General features: G+C 39.9%; 1 protein-coding gene across 14 annotated transcripts in view; it reads left to right on the top strand.

Moving 5' to 3' along the window:
- The window catches only part of LOC126106474 (zinc finger protein 501-like), a 170987-nt gene that overhangs the window by 98723 nt on the left and 48930 nt on the right, over positions 1 to 23334 (top strand). For all 14 annotated transcript variants that reach the window (XM_049912774.1, XM_049912767.1, XM_049912769.1 and 11 more), the window contains one exon: positions 20304 to 20353. In XM_049912774.1, coding sequence (XP_049768731.1) covers positions 20304 to 20353 — 50 coding nt within the window. The remainder of the gene's footprint in view (positions 1 to 20303; positions 20354 to 23334) is intronic.

The raw sequence follows: 23334 nt of genomic DNA, 5'->3' as shown, positions 1-23334 counted from the left end.
AATGGATTTCTCATTATAAGGATGGCTGTTCTGACATTAGTGACCCGCCACATTCAGGAAGACCATCATGGCTTGATGAAGATGGTTCAAATGCATTAATCAACAATTATCCACTTCAGTGTACTCTAAAATTCGTAAATGTGATGAACTGTTGTCATTCCACCATCATATGACATTTGCATACAATGGAGATGATTCAAAAATTGGATGTATAGACACAGTGTACTGTAAGCTAAAATCACAGCAGTTAGTGGGTAGCCAGATGTGTATCTCTGCTTGTTCATCTTCAATTGGCAGCTGAATAATACTGATGATTCCTATCCTGTCATTACTGGTTATGAGAAATGGTGTCTTTTATGCTAACATAAGGAAAAGAAAGGGATGGTCGAGCCCAAAGAAAGCAGTAACTCCCTGTACGAAGATCTGCAAACATCCACAAAAGATAATGTTTGCACAAGACCACCTACAATACATCAGACCACAACACAGAAACCAAGATGGCGCCCGTCTTAGGCCAAGTATTTCAGCGCTACCGTAATACGAATAATTTACAGACTTCATAAATGGAAAGTAGATTCTAAATTTTTCTATCTTTAAACTTAAATAAAAAGTTGTCACTAAAGCCACAAATCACGTAATAAGAACTATGATGAAGTAAAATTATGAGATGCAACTGAAAATCAAATCCAAAAAACTACTACAAAACACATGTAAATGGCATATTTGGACCCTAATAATAATTTGCACAATAGAAGCTACATAGCAATAATAAATGAAGCGTGTAACCAAAGCACAAAATTGTATTAAACAATATGCAGTTAATTCTAGTCACTGTCATTACATAATATGTTAGAAGTGTTTGATTTTGAGTACCTGTTGGATTTATTTGCTGCTCAGCTTGGCCACTTTGCGTTTTGTTATTTTTGCTGCAATGTCTTCATGAGTTCCTCTTTTTTGTTTGACTAGTGTTCGAGCAATTTCCTTTGAAACACACTTTTCATTCAACAGTTTTGTGTAATTATTAATAAAAATATTTGAAAGCACTTTAATACTTTTCTTGATTATTGTCTTTAAAGGAATGCCACATTTGCACACATCACTGAGGTTACTAATGGCATTTTCACGCAATTCAGTTCCTAAGGCAAGTACTGCATCTCTCTGATTTTCAAGTTTTAGGAATTCTGGTTCATATGTGCTGCTAATCAGAACTTGAAAAAGTTTATATATGTTACAACACAAGGAAATCATTATAGAAGAAGGACACTTCAATCCCCCACAATTCAATTGGTTGAAATAGGAAAGGAGTTCTTTGGTTTCACACTGCAACAAAATTTCATCCTGTGTCTGCAACATTTCTTCACAGCCTGAACATTTTCCACTTTTTTGCAGCTTCTCAAGCACTGTTTTGCTGGTGTAGCTAGCAATACAGACCAAGACTTTCAAGTCTTCATCCATCATTGGAATGTTTGCTAGTTCCTCTAGAGCAGGTTCTAATTTATCCAAATTTTCATACTTTTGGTTTTTTATGCTGTAATTTACTTTTGCTGCAAAATCATTTAATGTAAATTCACCATGTTTAGTAGATCTGAGCTTTAGTAGACTTATTACTTTCAGTTTCCTCTCAGATTCCAAGATTTGCTCAACTGAAACATTATATGTGCAGCCACTTAGCCTTCTGTAGGCTCCAAATCTTGCTTCCAAAGCATCAGTTTGTAATTTTGCTGTAAGAATATAGGACCAGTTGTAAGTGTTAAAAATGTATCTGCATAACTGAACTGTTGCTGCAAGTGTGTGCGAGAAAGCAGTATATGTTTCATTGGTTAATTTTCCATGAGTAGGCAATGCATGCCAGATATCAAGAAATGTTTTCAAATTTTCAAGAAACACAAGTTTGGAGTCAGTAGGTCCAGTGATTGGGCTAGAATTATCATCTGATGTGTATTTGCCTTTCATGGGATGCTGTACATTAGAAACTGTCCACCATTTAATGATTAATTTCAAAAACTGAATAGTGCCATCAGAAATCTCAATCCCCTGACTTTTCAAAATTTCTAGTGCTGCCACATTTTTAGAATCAAAAACACTGAGAGCAAGGGTAACATTCTGTCTCTCAATAGAAGTTGGATATACTGCTTTTCTCACTAGCTTTGGGGCAAGTTTCAACAGTTTATTTTTCTCAGAATGAAACAGGTTCCTCAAATCTGAAAACTTTGCTTCACTGACAGTATATTCACATGCAGCATTCCCTTCATCACTGTGTAGAAAGGTATTGATGAAAGCAAATGTATCCTCAATATTTGGCATTATGAAGGATTCATTTTTTGCATTCAACCAGTTATTTCTGATACACTTAAGCAAGTGCACATTGTCAAACAGAAGAAAGAGAAATTTGGATGGAGCGACTGGATTTGTAATACACGGCTGTAAAGTGCCACCACACATAAGCTGATACATTTTTCTATTAGTGCTATGGTTATCTGTTACCAGGCATATAACATCATACTGCAGCTCATGCATTAACTTTAATACATCAATTGTCATTTTCAGTAGAGTATCAGAATTAACATTTTTTACAGGAAAGAGAGCTATCACTTCTTTATAATGAGAATGTAAAGATGATGCCATGAAAACCTGCATTGTACCTGCTCTTGTAGTATCTGAAGTATTCTCAGCAACACCAAGTATCTTTCCTGCCTTATAAGAGAATTTTGAATTAACATAAACTTCATCTAGCATCACTGAAATTACCTTGTCACTTCCCTGAAGAAATTTATTTTTTTCCCTCAAAAAAGCAACCTGTGGTGGACCAATACAAGGTTTATTTGGACCCATTTTGCATAGAAAATGCCTTAAATAGACAGGATGAGGTAATGTTAATACATTTGTTTTTCTCAAGTGATGGTAGGCACCAGGAAATGAAAAGCAAATGGTTGCTGCCCATATCAAAAGCTCAGGAGAATATCTGCTTTGCTTTGTTATTGCGAGTTGTAATTGCTCCAAAACAAATTCTATTTTAGGTGCTATTTCAGCGTCAAAATCACTACCAGCGTTTAGTGCTTGTTTGAGAACGTTGACTAAAATTATAATCTTGTCAGTGGTACCAGTAGAGTTATCTGTGAAACCATTTAGGTGACTCACCAGATTATCAAATTTCGTCCACTTGTCACATTTCAAGTTCTCTTCCTCCCCAGACTGTAGTATCCATTTCAAGGTTTCCGTAGGCAAACACACATTTTTGTGAAACACTTTTACTTCCAAGGAACTTGATATTTTGAAGCACACTGAAACTAATGGCACATCACTGACTGAATCATCCTTTAATTTAATGAAAGATATGTAGTCATCCTTTACTAAAATTGTAAATGGACAAACATTCCTTTTCTGCACTTCGCTTTTAAAATGCTGAAAGTCAGGTATATTGTCATTTTCGCACCACTTAGTGAAACTACATTCATCACGTTCCAGTAGCTGTTGAACACGATCTTCAGGATTATTCCTTTGCTTAGGAACTGGTACTGTGTGATAAGAAGGTTGATTAGGAAAGATGGTTGGGATTGCATCATTTGTTAGTTTTGGTATTTTTCGTGGCACACGTATTGGTTCACTATTTTCCACAGGAAAAATGTCTTCCCTAACCACAAACTTAGGTTCAAAATGCTTAATGCACACCACAGCTTTATCGTTCACTTCAAAATTATCTCTATGAATTAGTTTCATCCATTTGTTCCTCAATGCTGTTTCCTTGGGAAACTTAAATGTTGAGGTATCGTATGTTTTGCTGTAATTGGATTTACATCCTGGTACACAACTACTACGACCCATCGCAAGAACAGTTTACACTTTAAATTATGCCGAACTTACTACTGAATATAGAAAATAAATACTAGCGTAGCACTTTTGACGACATTCACAGCATATAGCATAAATAACAGCTAGTAATAAATGCTTTCGCTTCTCCTGAACGTCACGTATACAATGTTACACACACGCGTAATGGAAACACAAGCACGCTGGTTTGTTTCCCCCACGATTGCCGCCATATTGTCAACTATCGATATCTGCCTTAAGGTCTGATTTATTGTAGGTGGTCTTGGTTTACACCTGGTGGAACAGTGGTGGTGTGATGCACTATGCATTGCTTCCTTGAGGTGGAACCATCACTGCTGACATTTATTGTCAACAACTGAGATGTCTTGCAGACGCAATCCAAGAACAACAACTGGGAAGACTATGTGAAGTGATGATACTCCATGCTAGTGCCTCCCCACCCCCCACCCATATTGTCGCGTTCTGGTAGACACAAAAATCACTATACAGGAGTTCGGTTGAGACGTCATTCTGCACAAACCTTACTCAACTTATCTCTTTCCCTAAGAGTTTCACTTTTTGCATCCTGTCAAACAACCTTGAAGGAAGTTCCTTTCAGGATGAAAATGTGCTCCAAACATGGCGTGATGAGTTTTTCACCCCAAAGCCACGTGACTGCTACAGTCACAGTATTGGAACATTACTCCAGCATTGGCAGACTATTATAAATAGTGAAGGAGAATATGTTATAAATGACTTAAGTCTCTCTTATGTGTATCTGTTGTGTTTATTAAACTTATGTGAAAATGCTATGAACTTGTGCTCCAAACAAATGCATTCTTCTTAAGGCAAACCTGGCAGGGTCAAAGAATCTGTAGTATTTCTGGTGTCTTCAGCCATCTAACAGAACATTAGCAAAAAGTATCAGTGATACTGTAAGCCTCACAAAAGAATTGGCGCAGGATGTTGATTGCGATCAGCTAGTGGATGAAAGGAAGCTTCTACCATTGAAAACTGGCATAAGTTCAAGTGCAACACTGACTCCAGTTGATAGTTCTGGGAACCAATTCATAAGGATAGTATGTATGGCAGGAGAACCAAACTATCTGCACCCAAGTAAAGTGATACGCTTCTAGCTGTGTACCATGGGAATGCTGAGGTTGAAAGGAGTTTTTCTGCATCAAAAGGATATCTTACAGAAGACTGGACATCACTCTTGGAAACAGCTGTCAGTGCACTAACAACAGTAAAAAATACAGTGAAATTGTATTACAACAAACCAGAAAAGGTATCTGTGGTGAAACAGATTCTTTCTTTGGCGCAGTGTACATAAAAGAAACACCATAACTACAAAGAAGAAGAAGAAGAAGAAGAAGAAGAAGAAGAAGGAGGAGGAGGAGGAAAGGAAAAACAAAAATCTGAAGAGCAAAAATGAGCAACACAGGAGGAAGAAAGTCAACAAGAACTGGCAGCAGAGGTAAAGGAGATTTCATCATGTGAAGAAATGCTTAAAAGATAGCAGTAACAGCAATAACTTACTGCAGTTCAAAAGCAGAATTCTGGAGCAAATGAATGACCGAAGGATGCCTTACAGAAGAAACACTTTCAAGAAGCAAGATTTTCACAGCCCATGTTGATAGGTGCTCTTCAGGTTCAGAAAGATTCTCAGAATCAGAAACAAGATGCAGATACTCTTTTTTCTTAAAATCGTTTAAAAAAAAAAAAAAAAAAAAAAAAAAAGAGAGAGCAAAGAATTAGAAGTGTTAATTACTTCAGTGTAATTTTCTATGCAATAACATGCTAATTTATCCATCTTTTCTTGCCTACAATATATGACTTAAGTTATGATATAAAATATTCATTAGTAAAGATAGAATGTTTGCAAACTGTTCACTGATTATGTAATTATATGTAAATAATGGCCAAACCACATCAAAAAGTCACGCATTTACTATCAGTATCCATGCATTAAACTGAAAAGAAGGTAAAATAAGTATGAAGCACATCACTCCACACAGGTATTACAGTAAAGGTCAAATAAATTATTTCTTCTTATTTGTTCTAAAGCTTCAGTTAGAATGTATGGGAATTACTCTCTGCTCAAACTGATACCTTGTGGAGCAGCTACAGGGAAATATAGCCTCAACACCATCACGAATATCTTGACGTTAAGCAGTTGAATAATTGAAACAATTACCCCGTACCATCTTCTTCGAAGAGCATGTCACTTCTCACAGAACATCTGTCCATTGCTCTGTCAGACAAAATAACAGTCTTCAGCACTGTGGTGGGTTCTTAGATCGCTTCTGGAGGAGGCCGAGATCATACAACACCACATACTAACACATTGGATTACTTTATTATGGCTTGAACAAGATGAAATGCTTACCTTTGAAATAATCCATAACCACAGGAATGTCGTGTATTTTTGCGACTGTCACAGAGCACAACTCCCTCCCATTCATTGTTGCACCTGGCAGTGGCTGTACTCACTTGTGATTTTGTTGCAGGGTACAAATCTTGCCATGTCACCTCATTCTTTAGATGACACCTTATTTCCCCCCAACAAACTTCCATACTATTGTCATATTGTTGTGTCACATGACAATGGCAGAGGAGGGGCAGGACACTGAATGCAGATGTAGAAGATACACTCCTGGAAATTGAAATAAGAACACCGTGAATTCATTGTCCCAGGAAGGGGAAACTTTATTGACACATTCCTGGGGTCAGATACATCACATGATCACACTGACAGAACCACAGGCACATAGACACAGGCAACAGAGCATGCACAATGTCGGCACTAGTACAGTGTATATCCACCTTTCGCAGCAATGCAGGCTGCTATTCTCCCATGGAGACGATCGTAGAGATGCTGGGTGTAGTCCTGTGGAACGGCTTGCCATGCCATTTCCACCTGGCGCCTCAGTTGGACCAGTGTTCGTGCTGGACGTGCAGACCGCGTGAGACGACGCTTCATCCAGTCCCAAACATGCTCAATGGGGGACAGATCCGGAGATCTTGCTGGCCAGGGTAGTTGACTTACACCTTCTAGAGCACGTTGAGTGGCACGGGATACATGCGGACGTGCATTGTCCTGTTGGAACAGCAAGTTCCCTTGCCGGTCTAGGAATGGTAGAACGATGGGTTCGATGACGGTTTGGATGTACCGTGCACTATTCAGTGTCTCCTCGACGATCACCAGTGGTGTACGGCCAGTGTAGGAGATCGCTCCCCACACCATGATGCCGGGTGTTGGCCCTGTGTGCCTCGGTCGTATGCAGTCCTGATTGTGGCGCTCACCTGCACGGTGCCAAACACGCATACGACCATCATTGGCACCAAGGCAGAAGCGACTCTCATCGCTGAAGACGACACGTCTCCATTCGTCCCTCCATTCACGCCTGTCGCGACACCACTGGAGGCGGGCTGCACGATGTTGGGGCGTGAGCGGAAGACAGCCTAACGGTGTGCGGGACCGTAGCCCAGCTTCATGGAGACGGTTGCGAATGGTCCTCGCCGATACCCCAGGAGCAACAGTGTCCCTAATTTGCTGGGAAGTGGCGGTGCGGTCCCCTACGGCACTGCGTAGGATCCTACGGTCTTGGCGTGCATCCGTGCGTCGCTGCGGTCCGGTCCCAGGTCGACGGGCACGTGCACCTTCCGCCGACCACTGGCGACAACATCGATGTACTGTGGAGACCTCACGCCCCACGTGTTGAGCAATTCGGCGGTACGTCCACCCGGCCTCCCGCATGCCCACTATACGCCCTCGCTCAAAGTCCGTCAACTGCACATATGGTTCACGTCCACGCTGTCGCGGCATGCTACCAGTGTTAAAGACTGCGATGGAGCTCCGTATGCCACGGCAAACTGGCTAACACTGACGGCGGCGGTGCACAAATGCTGCGCAGCTAGCGCCATTCGAAGGCCAACACCGCGGTTCCTGGTGTGTCCGCTGTGCCGTGCGTGTGATCATTGCTTGTACAGCCCTCTCGCAGTGTCCGGAGCAAGTATGGTGGGTCTGACACACCGGTGTCAATGTGTTCTTTTTTCCATTTCCAGGAGTGTATCTTATGAACCATGAATGAAGGGTATCAGACAGATGCCATATTCCTTGATTCTGGAAAGCGTTTGACTCAGTGTCCCACTGCAGCCTCCTAATTAAGGGACGAGCATATGGGCTCGCAAACTTCTGAAGTAATAGAACCCAAACCCAGTATGCTGTCCTCGAAGGTGAGTGTTCATCGGAGGTGAGGGTATCATCTGGAGTGCCCCAGGGAAGTGTGGTAGGTCCGCTGTTGTTTTCTATCTACATAAATGATCTTTTGGATAGGGTGGATAGCAATGTGCGGCTGTTTGCTGATGATGCTGTTGTGTACGGGAAGGTGTCGTCGTTGAGTGACTGTAGGAGGGTACAAGATGACTTGGACAAGATTTGTGATTGGTGTAAAGAATGGCAGCTAACTCTAAATGTAAATTAATGCAGATGAATAGGAAAAAGAATCCCGTAATGTTTGAATACTCCATTAGTAGTGTAGCGCTTGACACAGTCACGTCGATTAAATATTTGGGCATAACATTGCAGAGCGATATGAAGTGGGACAATCATGTAATGGCAGTTGTGGGGAAAGCGGATAGTTGTCTTCGGTTCATTGGTAGTATTTTGGGAAGATGTGGTTCATCTGTAACGGAGACCACTTATAAAATACTAATACGACCTATTCTTGAGTACTGCTTGAGCGTTTGGGGTCCCTATCAGGTTGGATTTCGGCAGGACATAGAAGCAATTTAAAGGTGGGCTGCTATATTTGTTACTGGTAGGTTTGATCATCACGCGAGAGTTACGGAAATGCTTCAGGAACTCGGGTGGGAATCTCTGGGGGAAGGGTGGTGTTCTTTTCGTGAATTGCTACAGAGGAAATTTAGAGAACCAGCATTTGAGGCTGACTGCAGTACAATTTTACTGCTGCCAACTTACATTTCACGGAAAGACCACAAAGATAAGATAAGCGAGATTAGGGCTCGTACAGAGGCATATAGGCAGTCATTTTTCCCTCGTTCTGTTTTGGAGTGGAACAGGGAGAGAAGATGCTAGTTGTATGAGGTACCCTCCGCCACACACCGTATGGTGGATTGTGGAGTATGTATGTAGATGTAGAAGAGGAGACAGGGAGTGTAATCACAGATGATGGCTGTAGGAACCTCAGTAGCCACCTTGTGAGTGACCGGGAACACCAGCTAAAAAACTGGCCACAGGTTGCACATCTGCATCCAGTAACACATGTTTTGGTTGGGGAGACGTCATCTCAGGCTGCAGGACAGGTGCTGATGATGGAGACATGAGTCATACTGGTGGTGCAACATCAGTCTCTGTCAGCACCACTCTGGCAGTGCCAGCCATGACTGGAGTAGAGGTGAAGATTGCTGCTGTTGTTGACCCCATGACATGCTGTGTATGCTGGTAAAAATTCTGTGACAGAATCACTGACATAGTGCTGAAGCTGACACTGATGCAGCCCAGTGGAGCCTTGGAAGACATAAGATGAACATCCAAAAACCTTTGTGATGACACCATGGCCTCAACGCTGTTCCAAAATATTAAAAGAAGACTTCATTCTGAGATTGAAACTATACCCGACCTGACAGAACACGTTGTTTCCAAGGTGGCCATGGAAGATACAACAGGCTGTGCTGACAATGACTATATAATAGTTCTGCGAGTGACTTCCTGTCACTTGGAAAGGAGTGGTAGAAGGAAAGATAAATCTTTAAGGTGGTCTCCCAATGAGAGCTAGAGTTACTGAATGTTACCCACCAAATGAGGTAGTGCAGTGGTTAGCACACTAGACTCACATTCAGAAGGATAACGGTTCAAACCTGTTTCTGACTATACTGATTTAGGTTTTCTGTGATTTTCATAAATAACTTCAGGCAAATGCCGAGGTGGTTCTTTTGAAACGTCATGGCCAATTTCCTTCCCCTTCCTTTCCTAATCAGAGCTTGTGCTCCGTCTCTAATGACCTCATTGGTGATGGGCCGTTAAACAATAATCTCCTCCTCCTCCTCCTGAATATTACAGGTCACTGGTAGATCTTCATTCGCAGACAAGTGTGTGTTAGCAGGATGAACCCTGTTAATTTATTAACTGTACTAAATGTTCAGGTTCTTTGTGAAAGAATGAGCACTTTTTCTTGTTGCACTTTAAACCAGGCACTGTAAGAACTCAAAACAAGCAGTCTAAATTTGCTATACATTCAGCAGGCATACGACCCATGACAACAATATTGTCAAAATAGTTTGTGCATGGAGGGACTTTCAGAGTTATTTGTTGCAGCACCTGTTGAAAAATAGCAGGAGCCAAAACAGTTCCAGGCAGTAGTCTTTGAAACTGTAACAATCCAATTGTGAGTGTTGACCACAAAATATTGCTTGGACAGATTGTCCAGAGGTAACAGGAAGTATCCCTCATGTAAATCAATCCTGTAAAAGACTCTGATCTGTCTCAGTCTGTCCATTAATTCCTCCAGCTGTCGGAGAGAAAGTGAATATATGAAAATCAGCACACACAAGTAAATTTCCTAGCAGGTTTTATGAATGACCAAAGGTGATGCCCATTGATTTGCAGAAAACTGTTGTGTAACTCCACTTTTTTTTCCATTGTTGCTATTCCTGAGCAGATTTGTGACATACTGCATGGGAGATAGACCTTGCATGAGAAAACCATGGTTGCGCATTGTCTTTAACGGTAATGTACACATTAAGATCTTTAGCACTTCATAATCTTACAAGCTGTTCTCTGTACTCATTACATAAGTCATAAAGATTGGTATGAGCCACAGAAACTTTGATTTGTAACAAGTTGTCTTGTATGCACAGTTTTAAGAAATCAAACAAGTCTAAGGAAAAAATTTTGCACTGTTCCTAGAACTAAGTATATGAAATGAAACACATTATCTAATATCACAAAAAGTTGCTGACAAACTGCATATGTCAAGTTCTGATGTTTCATGGCCAGTATATGCCACACTGGAAATATTTCATGTCATTACAAGGACAAGCTTGTCTGACAATTTGAAAACCACTGAGTAAAAGACGTCCACACTTATTTGTAGTGCACGTCACATACCACAAGACTGAAAGTTTTTATGTTTAGGTTTACTGTTAATCAGAGGCCTGTCTTTATTCACATTAAAATAGCATGAACTGAGTGTCTTGTGCACTTGTAACATGAGAAGTACGTGGAGCCTCAAAATCAACCTCAGTAATTCCACAAGAGACAAATCTTTTTTCAGGCTATTTTAGAATAGCACCTTGAATGTGTACATCTGAAACATTTTAAGTGATTGCATCATGTAACATAACACTACTATAGCTTAGTCCACAAGAACACTTGAACTTTTTAGTCCCCTAATTTTGCATATGCACTGTTTTAAAGTCAGATCAGGCTGCTTCTTGAGCCAGAAAATTTTAAACCTCACTTCAGTGACATGATCCTGAGCATCAAAATGTTCACCTAGCAGCCGAACAAGCTCATCGTAACTAGCATTTTCTGGGTGAGAATTTTAGCATAGTTTTAAAAACAGACAGTACTTTGTCGGCTCTGACCAGTGAAAGGTAATGCTGTATGTGGTGAAGTGAGCTTCCGTCTGCATTTGATATTCTGACTAATCCTCTTCATTGCTGTTAAATGGCTGAAACTTGGGTGCAGCAACCAGCTGTGGTATTGCTTGTTATGATAGTAGCGTAGCCATTTGTTGTAAACTGATGAAGTCATTCAATCTGCTTCAACTGAAACTAAACAGTATAATTTACAAACATTTGCTGTGGCAGCCCAGATATGGTTGAACACTTTATATGATGCACAAAATATAGAAATAGTACTTCGTGCTACCCTTCTCTGTATGCGTTCAATACCCCATTACTCCTATCTGGTATGGGTCCCGCACACTTGAGCGATATTCTCTTCTGTAGACTGATTGCACTTTGCCAGTATTCTATCAATAAAATGAAGTCTACCACCTGCTTTACCCACAACTCAACCTGTGTGATCATTCCATTTCATATCCCTACAGTGTTTTACATCCAGGTATTTGTATGAGTAGGACAGTTCCATCAGTGACTGACTGATATTATAGTCATAGTAAACTACATTTTTTCTTTTTGTGAAGCGCAAAATTTTACATTTCTGAACAAATAGAACGAGTTGCCAATCTTTGCACCATGTTGAAATCTTATCAACATCTGACTGAATATTTATGCAGCTTCTCTCAGATAGTACTTTATTGAAGATAACAGCATCATCTGCAAAAATTCTGATTTTACTATTAATATCATCTGCATTTCCAGGGGCAGATGTGGAGTCTGACCACAATCTATTGGTTATGACCTGTAGATTAAAACTGAAGAAACTGCAAAAAGGTGGGAATTTAAGGAGATGGGACCTGGATAAACTGAAAGAACCAGAGGTTGTACAGAGTTTCAGGGAGAGCATAAGGGAACAATTGACAGGAATGGGGGAAAGAAATACAGTAGAAGACGAATGGGTAGCGTTGAGGGATGAAGTAGTGAAGGCAGCAGAGGATCAAGTAGGTAAAAAGACGAGGGCTAGTAGAAATCCTTCGGTAACAGAAGAAATATTGAATTTAATTGATAAAAGGAGAAAATATAAAAATGCAGTAAATGAAGCAGGCAAAAAGGAATACAAACATCTCAAAAATGAGATCGACTTGGAAGTGCAAAATGGCTAAGCAGGGATGGCTAGAGGACAAATGTAAGGATGTAGAGGCTTATCTCACTAGGGGTAAGATAGATACTGCCTACAGGAAAATTAAAGACACCTTTGGAGAAAAGAGAACCACTTGTATGAATATCAAGAGCTCAGATGGAAACCCAGTTCTAAGCAAAGAAGGGAAAGCAGAAAGGTGGAAGGAGTATATCGAGGGTCTATACAAGGGTGATGTACTTGAGGACAATATTATGGAAATGGAAGAGGATGTAGATGAAGATGAAATTGGTGGTACGATACTGCATGAAGAGTTTGACAGAGTACTGAAAGTCCTGAGTCGAAACAAGGCCCCCGGAGTAGACAACATTCCATTGGAACTACTGACAGCCTTGGGAGAGCCAGTCCTGACAAAACTCTACCATCTGGTGAGCAAGATGTATGAAACAGGCGAAATACCCTCAGACTTCAAGAAGAATATAATAATTCCAATCCCTAAGAAAGCAGGTGTTGACAGATGTGAAAATTACCGAACAATCAGTTTAATAAGCCACAGCTGCAAAATACTAACACGAATTCTTTACAGACGAATGGAAAAACTAGTAGAAGCCGACCTCAGGGAAGATCAGTTTGGATTCCATAGAAATACTGGAACACGTGAGGCAATACTGACCTTACGACTTATCTTAGAAGAAAGATTAAGGAAAGGCAAACCTACATTTCTAGCATTTGTAGACTTAGAGAAAGCTTTTGACAATGTTGAGTGGAATACTCTCTTTCAAATTCTAAAGGTGGTAGGGGTAAAATACAGGGAGCGAAAGGCTATTTACAATTTGTACAGAAACCAGATGGCAGTTCTAAAAGTCGAGGGGCATGAAAGGGAAGCAGTGGTTGGGAAGGGAGTAAGATAGTGTTGTAGCCTATCCCCGATGTTATTCAATCTGTATATTGAGCAAGCAGTAAAGGAAACAAAAGAAAAATTCGGAGTAGGTATTAAAATCCATGGAGAAGAAATAAAAACTTTGAGGTTTGCCGATGACATTGTAATTCTGTCAGAGACAGCAAAGGACTTGGAAGAGCAGTTGAATGGAATGGACGGTGTCGTGAAGGGAGGATATAAGATGAACATCAACAAAAGCAAAACGAGGATAATGGAATGTAGTCGAATTAAATCGGGTGATACCGAGGGAATTAGATTAGGAAATGAGACACTTAAAGTAGTAAAGGAGTTTTGCTATTTGGGGAGCAAAATAACTGATGATGGTCGAAGTAGAGAAGATATAAAATGTAGACTGGCAATGGCAAGGAAAGTGTTTCTGAAGAAGAGAAATATGTTAACATTGAATATAGATTTAAGTGTCAGGAAGTCGTTTCTGAAAGTATTTGTATGGAGTGTAGCCATGTATGGAAGTGAAACATGGACGGTAAATAGTTTGGACAAGAAGAGAATAGAAGCTTTCGAAATGTGGTGCTACAGAAGAATGCTGAAGATTAGATGGGTAGATCACAGAGCTAATGAGGAAGTATTGAATAGGATTGGGGAGAAGAGAAGTTTGTGGCACAACTTGACCAGAAGAAGGGATCGGTTGGTAGGACATGTTCTGAGGCATCAAGGGATCACAAATTTAGCATTGGAGGGCAGCGTGGAGGGTAAAAATCGTAGGGGGAGACCAAGAGATGAATACACTAAGCAGATTCAGAAGGATGTAGGTTGCAGTAGGTATTGGGAGATGAAGAAGCTTGCACAGGATGGAGTAGCATGGAGAGCTGCGTCAAACCAGTCTCAGGACTGAAGACTGCAACAACAACAACATCATCTGCAAGGTCATTAATATACAACATGAACAGTAGGGGACCCAACAAACTTCCCTGGGGCACACCTGAAGTTACTTCTGCATCTGATGACGACTGTCAATCCAAGATAACAAGCTGTGTTCTCCCTACCAAAAAGTGCTCAATCCAGCCACAAATTTCGCTTGATACCCCATATGATTCTACTTTCAACAATAACTGTAGATGTGGTACCGAGTCAAGTGCTTTTTGAAAATCAAGAAACGGTGCATCCGTCTGGTTGCCTTGATCCAAAGCTTTTGGTATGTCAAATGAGAAAACTCAGTGCAGAATGGTATGAGCAAGTTCTCAATTGTTTTTTACAAACAGAAGAGCACTGGAAACTGTTGCCAACATGCATATTTTACACTAGAAATTCAGTGCTACAAAATATGCAGAATGTTGAAAAATTTTTATCACTTTGCACAAAAAAATATTGCCATTTGTGTTTGCATTGACTGGTAACAGATTAACCAAACATCATCTTGTGTGATTCTCAAAAGTTTTTGGATGGGGATTTTTGAGTAAATAATTTGTAAGAACTGTAAAAATGCAGTTTTTACATTTTTAGTAATAAATATTTATATAATACAGGTAGCTGGAGCAGAGAAGATACTGTTTATAATTACATCAGTTGTATCTGGTAATACAACAGAAAAGATAGCATTCTGTGTCTTTCCAAATTAGAAAAAAAACTGTAAAAATTAACTTAAATTTTGTATTTTCGTCTTAAATTGTAAGTTAAAGGAAGCAAATAAGTGAGCAGGTGTCAGCTAAATTTCAGCACACTAAGAGAGAGCCTTAATGCTAAACATCTGCCATGTCTCCAGTACTTTTGGTTTATTAGTTATATTTTTTTCTCCATTGTTTTAAGAGTTATTTGCAAAATATACATTTTCAAAGGGCTGTACCTTATTTCTTAACACATATGATATGGGGGTCTAATATATATTTTTTCCCTGGAGATTCATGACAAGTTGACATGACCTGTGTGATTTGTGATGAAACCACCCATGTACTTTTATATGCTGTCACATTTGGTACAGTGTTAGACACAACTTAGCATTTTAACACTGTTTGCACCAATGAAGTGTCTTGTTAAAAAATTTCATAGTAATCCATTCTGTTAGGTTTGTTTGTGAGTAAGTGGTTTACGATGATGTAATGCAGATGGTGGTGATGACTTTGAATTTCATACTAATTTGGTTTCTTTCCATACTATTTATGGTTTGCAATGAACAATGTTGTGTGTCACTGTAGCATTGACTGTTAGTATGTGCTGCTGTTGTTGTTTACTGTTCATTGCTTTTAAATGTACTACTGTTTCGGGAAACATTTTACAGAATATATGAAAAAGCCTTTAAATGTCTTGCTGTTTCTGGACAATTTTAAAAACCTGAAATGTGGTAGTTGCCTGTACTTTCATAGTATTAATTTTTGTGCTTGGTAACTGGAAATTGTAATAAAGAAATTCCCTGCATCCTGATAGGGTGCCCCCCCACCTGAGGTTTCCTTGTGTCAGTGTAGTACCTAGACCATCAGTATTATGTTTGTTGTGCCAGTGTTCATGGAAAAGTATGACTGTGGTAGACATGTATGTACAATCTTAACACAGATTGCATGCTGTTACATAATATACCATTTTCTGTATTTGGTAAATAGCTCATGGTATGATATGCTCTGTATCCTGTAATATACACTCAGTTTTTATAACAGTTTATGAATAAATATTAATTTTAACTTTCTGCCTCACAGAATGATTTGAAAATGGGTTCAAGTAACCTGAAATTAGACTCATGAATTAAATTTGAAAAAAAAATTGAATCTTACTAATTTGGCTGTTTTCTGCATGAAACTGGTTAACACAAGTTGCTGTCCCATCATTAACATAAAATGAAAAAAGTAATGGGCCTAATACTGGTCCTTGTGGGACCTCTGCTAATACATTCCCCCATTGTGATGTTTTCGCTTTGATTATTACACAGTGTTGGCAGAATATAAGTGTGAGTGGAACCATTGTACAGCATGTGTAGAAAAATTTGACTTTTGATTAAGCAAGTAGAGCATCAAAGTTGGCAGTATTGAAAGCTTTGCTGCAAACATAAAAGTACATAATAATTTCCTCTCATTTGTTCATAGCTGGTTTCACTTTGTCAGTCACTTTTATAAGAGCAATTGTCATGGTGCACTTTCTCCAGGATAAAGGTTATTTGATGTGTAGCACTTTGTAAGCTGATTGTGAATTATGTATTTCATTGGCTTAGATAATGCTAGTAGAACACAGATGGGCTTGTAGTCAGTGTGTTCATTGAAATATTCCATTTTGGGGAGTGGTTTTATGAGTCACTGCTTCTAGGCTATTGGGAGCTGTAGGAGGTCAGAGAACAGAGTTGTGGATTGACAAGGAAATTGATCATTGGCACTGTAATGTTATTGTGTCCTGCAGCTGCTGAACGAATTTGTCTTCTGAACCTTATTAAAGCTTATTGGCTGCAGAAATATTTTTTTTTATTTATTTATCAACCACTGATTCGTTAAGGGAACGGATGGTATGTACTCTTATACCTTGAGGAAGTGAAAATGTTGGTGTGGTGAAATATTCATTTAGATACTCAATAGGAATTAGCGGGTCAGCTCTGGATTTGAGTTTTGCTTTCCCTAGTCTTCATACATTTTTCTGCAATATCTACATCTACATCTACATCTACATCTATACTCCGCAAGCCACCAAACGGTGTGTGGCGGAGGGCACTTTACATGCCACTGTCATTACCTCCCTTTTCTGTTCCAGTCGCATTTGGTTCGCGGGAAGAATGACTGCCAGAAAGCCTCCGTGCCTGCTCAAATATCTCTAATTTTACATTTGTGATCTCTTCGGGAGGTATAAGTAGGGGGAAGCAATATATTCGATACCTCATCCAGAAACACACCCTCTCGAAACCTGGACAGCAAGCTACAACACGATGCAGAGCGCCTCTCTTGCAGAGTCTGCCATTGAGTTTGCTAAACATCTCCGAAACGCTATCACGCTTACCAAATAACCCTGTGGCGAAACGTGCCGCTCTTCTTTGGATCTTCTCTATCTCCTCCGTCAACCCGATCTGATCCCACACTGATGAGCAACACTCAAGTAGAGGTCGAACAAGTGTCTTGTAAGCCATCTCCCTCATTGATGGACTACATTTTCTAAGGACTCTCCCAATGAATCTCAACCTGGTACCCGCCTTACCAACAATTAATTTTATATGATCATTCCACTTCAAATCGTTCCACATACATACTCCCAGATATTTTACAGAAGTAACTGCTACCAGTGTTTGTTCCGCTATCATATAATCATACAATAAAGGATCCTTCTTTCTATGTATTCACAATACATTACATTTGTCTATGTTAAGGGTCAGTTGCCACTCCCTGCACCAAGTGCCTATCCGCTGCAGATCTTCCTGCATTTCGCTACAATTTTCTAATGCTGCAACTTCTCTGTATACTACAGCATCATCTGCGAAAAGCTGCATGGAACTTCCGACACTATCTACTAGGTCATTTATACATATTGTGAAAAGCAATGGTCCCATAACACTCCCCTGTGGCACGCCAGAGGTTACTTTAACGTCTATAGACGTCTCTCCATTGAGAACAATATGCTGTGTTCTGTTTGCTAAAAACTCTTCAATCCAGCACTCACAGCTGGTCTGATATTCCGTAGGCTCTTACTTTGTTTATCAGGCGACAGTGCGGAACTGTGTCGAACGCCTTCCGGAAGTCAAGGAAAATATCATATACCTGGGAGCCTGTATCTATATTTTCTGGGTCTCATGAACAAATAAAGCGAGTTGGGTCTCACACAATCGCTGTTTCCGGAATCCATGTCGGTTCCTACAGAGTAGATTCTGGGTTTCCAGAAACAACATTATACGCGAGAAAAAAACATGTTTTAAAGTTATACAACAGATCGACGTCAGAGATATAGGTCTATAGTTTCGCGCATCTGCTCGACGACCCTTCTTGAAGACTGGGACTACCTGTGCTCTTTTCCAATCATTTGGAACCTTCCGTTCCTCTAGAGACTTGCAGTACACGGCTGTTAGAAGGGGGGCAAGTTCTTACGCGTACTCTGTGTAGAATCGAATTGGTATCCCGTCAAGTCCAGTGGACTTTCCTCTGTTGAGTGATTCCACTTGGACACTTATTTCGATGTCAGCCATTTTTTCGTTTGTGCGAGGATTTAGAGAAGGAACTGCAGTGCAGTCTTCCTCTGTGAAACAGCTTTGGAAAAATGTGTTTCGTATTTCAGCTTTATGCGTATCATCCTCTGTTTCAATGCCATCATCATCCCAGAGTGTCTGGATATGCTCTTTTGAGTCACTTACTGATTTAACGTCAGACCAGAACTTCCTAGGATTTTTTGTCAAGTTGGTACATAGAATTTTACTTTCGAATTCACTGAACACTTCACGCATAGCCCTCCTTACGCTAACTTTAACATCGTTTAGCTTCTGTTTGTCTGAGAGGTTTTGACTGCGTTTAAACTTGCAGTGAAGCTCTCTTTGCTTTCGCAGTAGTTTCCTAACTTTGTTGTTGTATGAAGAGTATGTAAAAGTCCTCAGCTAATGATTTGGCACACCTGAGTTTTACTTTTCTCGCAGTCATCCTAAATTGTTTCCATCATTGATTGTATGTGTAATGATTATCAGAGGTCAGGTGCCATGTATATTTCCTGTGTGCTGCATCTCTGATACTCATAAGATTTCAAGTTGATCAGTAAGCTGTGCTGCTGATTTTCCCCTGACTCATACAGTTTTTATAGGAGTGTGTTTATTGTAGAAATTATTGAGTCTCTCAGTGAAGTTAGCTACTTCATAATTCATGTAAAACATATTTTTTGCCATTGCCTGCCAAGGAATGTCGGGTCTCAGCTGTAAACTTGAAAATATTCAAGCACTTAAAATCTTTAAAAATCATCACTTGCAATTCATTCTTTGGATGTTATAACAAGTAACTCGTGTATCTTACATCATGAGCAAACCAGACAGCCGTGGAGATCTGATCCGTGTGAATTTCCCCTTTGAGCAGGAAATTCTGCATGTTAATTTTGATATGGAGTGACTGTTGTTTAGAATATTTGTGTTCATATCTCTGGCCACAATTGTGTGTTCACCACAAAGATTCCAGACCTGAGAGTGAATTCTAAGCTCTAGAGCTGTCCAACTTTAGGAGGAAGGGGGGGGGGGGGGGGGGGGGGGAAGGTATATTACACGAGAAGATACTTTCTGGTGAGAGATTTAATTTCAATGAACATGTGTTTAGGTTGTTTGTTTTTATGGCTGGATGTGAGAACGACCTTGGGGAATAAATTTGCATTTACACACGCCACCACACCACCATCTCATCAGTTATATCTAACATGTCTCAGAAAGACATAGCCATCAAGACTTGCAGAACCGGAAAGAATGTGCATCCGGCATCAGCCACTTTCCCCAACTGAAGTATGACATGAAAGCGGAGTTCCTGAAATACGTACCTGAATTTACTCAAGTGGGCTGTTAAAGGCTCAACTTTCACATGGGCAAGTTGCAGTGTATGGCCATCGCAAATTGTTTCCACTGTAATCCTGCATGTAGGAAGAATAGCTGCTTTGGAGACAGGCATCATGTGTGATGGAAAGGAGTGATGCACATAGTGCAACAGACAGATTGGAGACAGGAGAAAGTGGGGAGGTTTGAGGTCGGGTATGCTTGCCTAGTGTGGAAGTTGATGGCATGTGAGGTTACACAAAAAGACCTATTAAATAAAGGAGAATGGAAACAAAGATTATTTGTTGTGAGGAAATATGGTTGAGGATACTGACAAATGCAAAAACAATTAACCATATATACTAACAGGTTAAAATTAGTTAATGTATTTTACATTAAATGCTCTTAATCCTCTTTTTCAGGAGCTCAAGCATGAAGTGGAGTCAAGAAGTAGTGGCAGTGAACCAGAAAGGTATTGTACAACTTTTTTATATCTCGTCTTTTTCATTTTGTGCATGTGTTGTTTTACAGCTTTATGTTGTAAGCATTGTGGCAGAAAATAATGTTACACATGTATGCACATAATACTGAACATTGGTGACAAGTGCCTGTAATGTTTGCACATTTGATATGCCTTGACACATTCAGCCATGAGCTCGTTTCCACCAGCAGATTGTGTTGCAGTAATTAGTTAGTATCTGTAGTGCTGGAGAATATCAACTCTTCGAAATTATTTACATGAACCTCCGGTAAAATTGCATATCACGATGGAGATTTTGAGAGAAGCCTTTGGACCCTGGAAGTTTTCAGTCTGTCATATTTTGAAGATGTGTGGATAACACTTTTGTAGAGGGCCCCACAGTGAGGAGAAACTTCATCAAATTTACCATGAGTTTGGAAATTATCGATGCCTCCCATTGATGGACGTCTTGGTTCAATGTAAAACTGACATCACCATGGGTCATGGTGTCTTCCGCAAGCTGACAACTAAATATATTTGCTTTCGAGGGGGCAGCTGTTGCCATTCAGTGTAGACAGTTGTGTTCCCAATAACCTTGTTCATGGTGCACATATTATTGCTGACGAGGACCAGTATCATCTACAGGAAGAAATGGAACACCCCAAAAAAGTTTTTGGAAATAAATGATATCCACCATGGAAGATCTGCAAGGCTTTGCAATTAAAACTAAAGGAGTGTGTACCATCTCAAGTGGCTGAAGACGAAAGGATCATGAGGAATCTTTGTTCTAAAATAGGTCCTACCTTCATGAAACATGTTTCAGGCTATTTTTCTGTCAGCACCAAAGATTGCTACACTCCTTGACTGTGTGAAGGGTGAGTTGATTTACAGATAGCAGATGTGTATAAGATTCTCTGTCAGTGTGATTTAGCAAATAAAGGACATACTTCACATATAGTTCAAGAAAGGTACATGGAACATTGACCTTATATCCTCCTGGTTTGGCATGATAAACCTGCTGTCGCAAGACATAATATAAAAGCAAGTCGAGCAGTTGACTGCAAGAACATTCAGATTTCAACATCTGTTTCACCCTTCTGAGATTCAATGTTCAGGGAGGGTACTGAAATATATTTGATGCATGTTTTAATTAATGGTGGTGGTGGTTTCAACCTCCACAAAATATTGAATCTGGCACTGGCAGTAGTTCTCTCTTATAGGCAACAACTGTTGACCAGAATTGTGAAACATCTTTCACAGTAGGATCACATTGCATTGTATCTTTGCCATCCTTGTATTTTTTCCGCAATGATTTGTCGTATAGTAATACACACTTGGCTCACACAATCAGTATATCAGGTGGACAAAATTGCTTTGCCATCAGTCTTTCTGGCTAACTCTGAAAGTGGCCGAATGGCTTGTAGCCAAAATATTAGCAGCAAACAGGGTTTGATTCTTGCTGATTTCATCAAGTTTTATGGATCTCTAGTAAAATTATTCATATATTGAGAGCAGAAAATTCACACACAAATGTGGGCTGCATTTCTCAGTCTGTACTGATTTGAAAGTGTTGCTAATTTCTAATGGCAATCCATATTTAAAATCATCTTGCCTGATGTATACAGCTTTGTAATATGTATTTTTTTCTGTTTAGTACAGTTGCTGATACGTGTAAGGTGCTCAGTTCCTGTTCATAATGCTGAGAGCGATTCTTGCATTGCACATGACTGTAGTCTCTGCAACATGATAAGAGATGAAATTTCTGACACTTCTTGATCATTATCATGTCATTTACATTGTAGAGTATGCTTTTGCTTGCATTGATATTCATATAAAAGCATCAGATCCATACATGCTCACATCTTCTGAAAACTGCCCAAGTGCACATGTTAGGTAACCTCCACAATGTGTCACACATGATTAAAAGTTAGCAATATTTATGTTATTATTTACCCGTATAGACTACACAGAGCCCATATATTATACAGCTCAATATTATACTCTTCAGTGTCACAGTGAGCATTTGGAAATATCTTTGTTGCTCATGAAGCACAAGCACTGTCATTTAAAGCCAAAAACTAGAAACTAGGTAAAGAGAAGTGCAAGCCAGCAAAATCCTCAGGATTTTTGTATGTGTTGGCCATATCTCCATCAATGTTCCCAGCATTCTCCAGAAAGTTCAGGTTCATATGGTTTTTCACCTACCATCGAAGATTGCAGACGTTCAGTGATCAGTGAAAGAAGATTTGTTCTTGTGAAAGGCTGCAATTCTCAAAATACCTTGGCTGTGTGATAGGGCTTACATATGCCAGGCCATGCACACCAGGGAAAAATGCTGCACTGGATATCAACACTGCACTAAGCTTTCGCTGTCAATTAAGTCTGCTATTGGTCAACATTGTATCCCCACAGAGAATTAAATGGTATGTGATGAACATTTAGCTAGAGAAACATTTGTTTGGACTCCATTATTAAAGAATCTGTGGAAATCCACATGGCAGAAAATTAACTGTGACAACAGGTATCAGTGAGATAACCTGTGGAACCACATCATTTCCGTCATTTGCTCTAAATGAAGATGAAAGAGTTCACCAATGCCAACAGTGAGCAGCAACCCAGAAGGAAGCAGAGCTCCACAATTCCACAAGTGACAACAGTGCCTGCCATATAGTGTGGTCACCCTGTGGGTATGATTTTAAAGCATGCATGGAATACAGAGACCCAGCATGCTAATAAATTGCAGAATGGTGAATGACTGGCACATGCCCAGTCGAAATATTGTGGAGTGTAGTGAATGACAAAGGGCTGCAAGCCCAAAAGTCTTAGAATACATGCTACTCTTTAACTTTGACTGCTATTTGTGACAGTTACAGTCACACTTTCAGAGGGAGCAAGATGCCAATATGAGCACCAGGCAGTGATATGGCTATATGTCTACATTTCTGCAGCAAAACCTTTCAAAAATGTTGTCAAAAAATTCAATAAGTAGATGT

This window comes from Schistocerca cancellata, chromosome 10 (assembly GCF_023864275.1).
Source record: "Schistocerca cancellata isolate TAMUIC-IGC-003103 chromosome 10, iqSchCanc2.1, whole genome shotgun sequence".
Classification (NCBI taxonomy): Eukaryota; Metazoa; Arthropoda; class Insecta; order Orthoptera; family Acrididae; genus Schistocerca; species Schistocerca cancellata.
The sequence above is the reverse complement of the archived record's forward strand: the minus strand, read 5'-3'. Positions and strand labels throughout refer to the sequence as shown.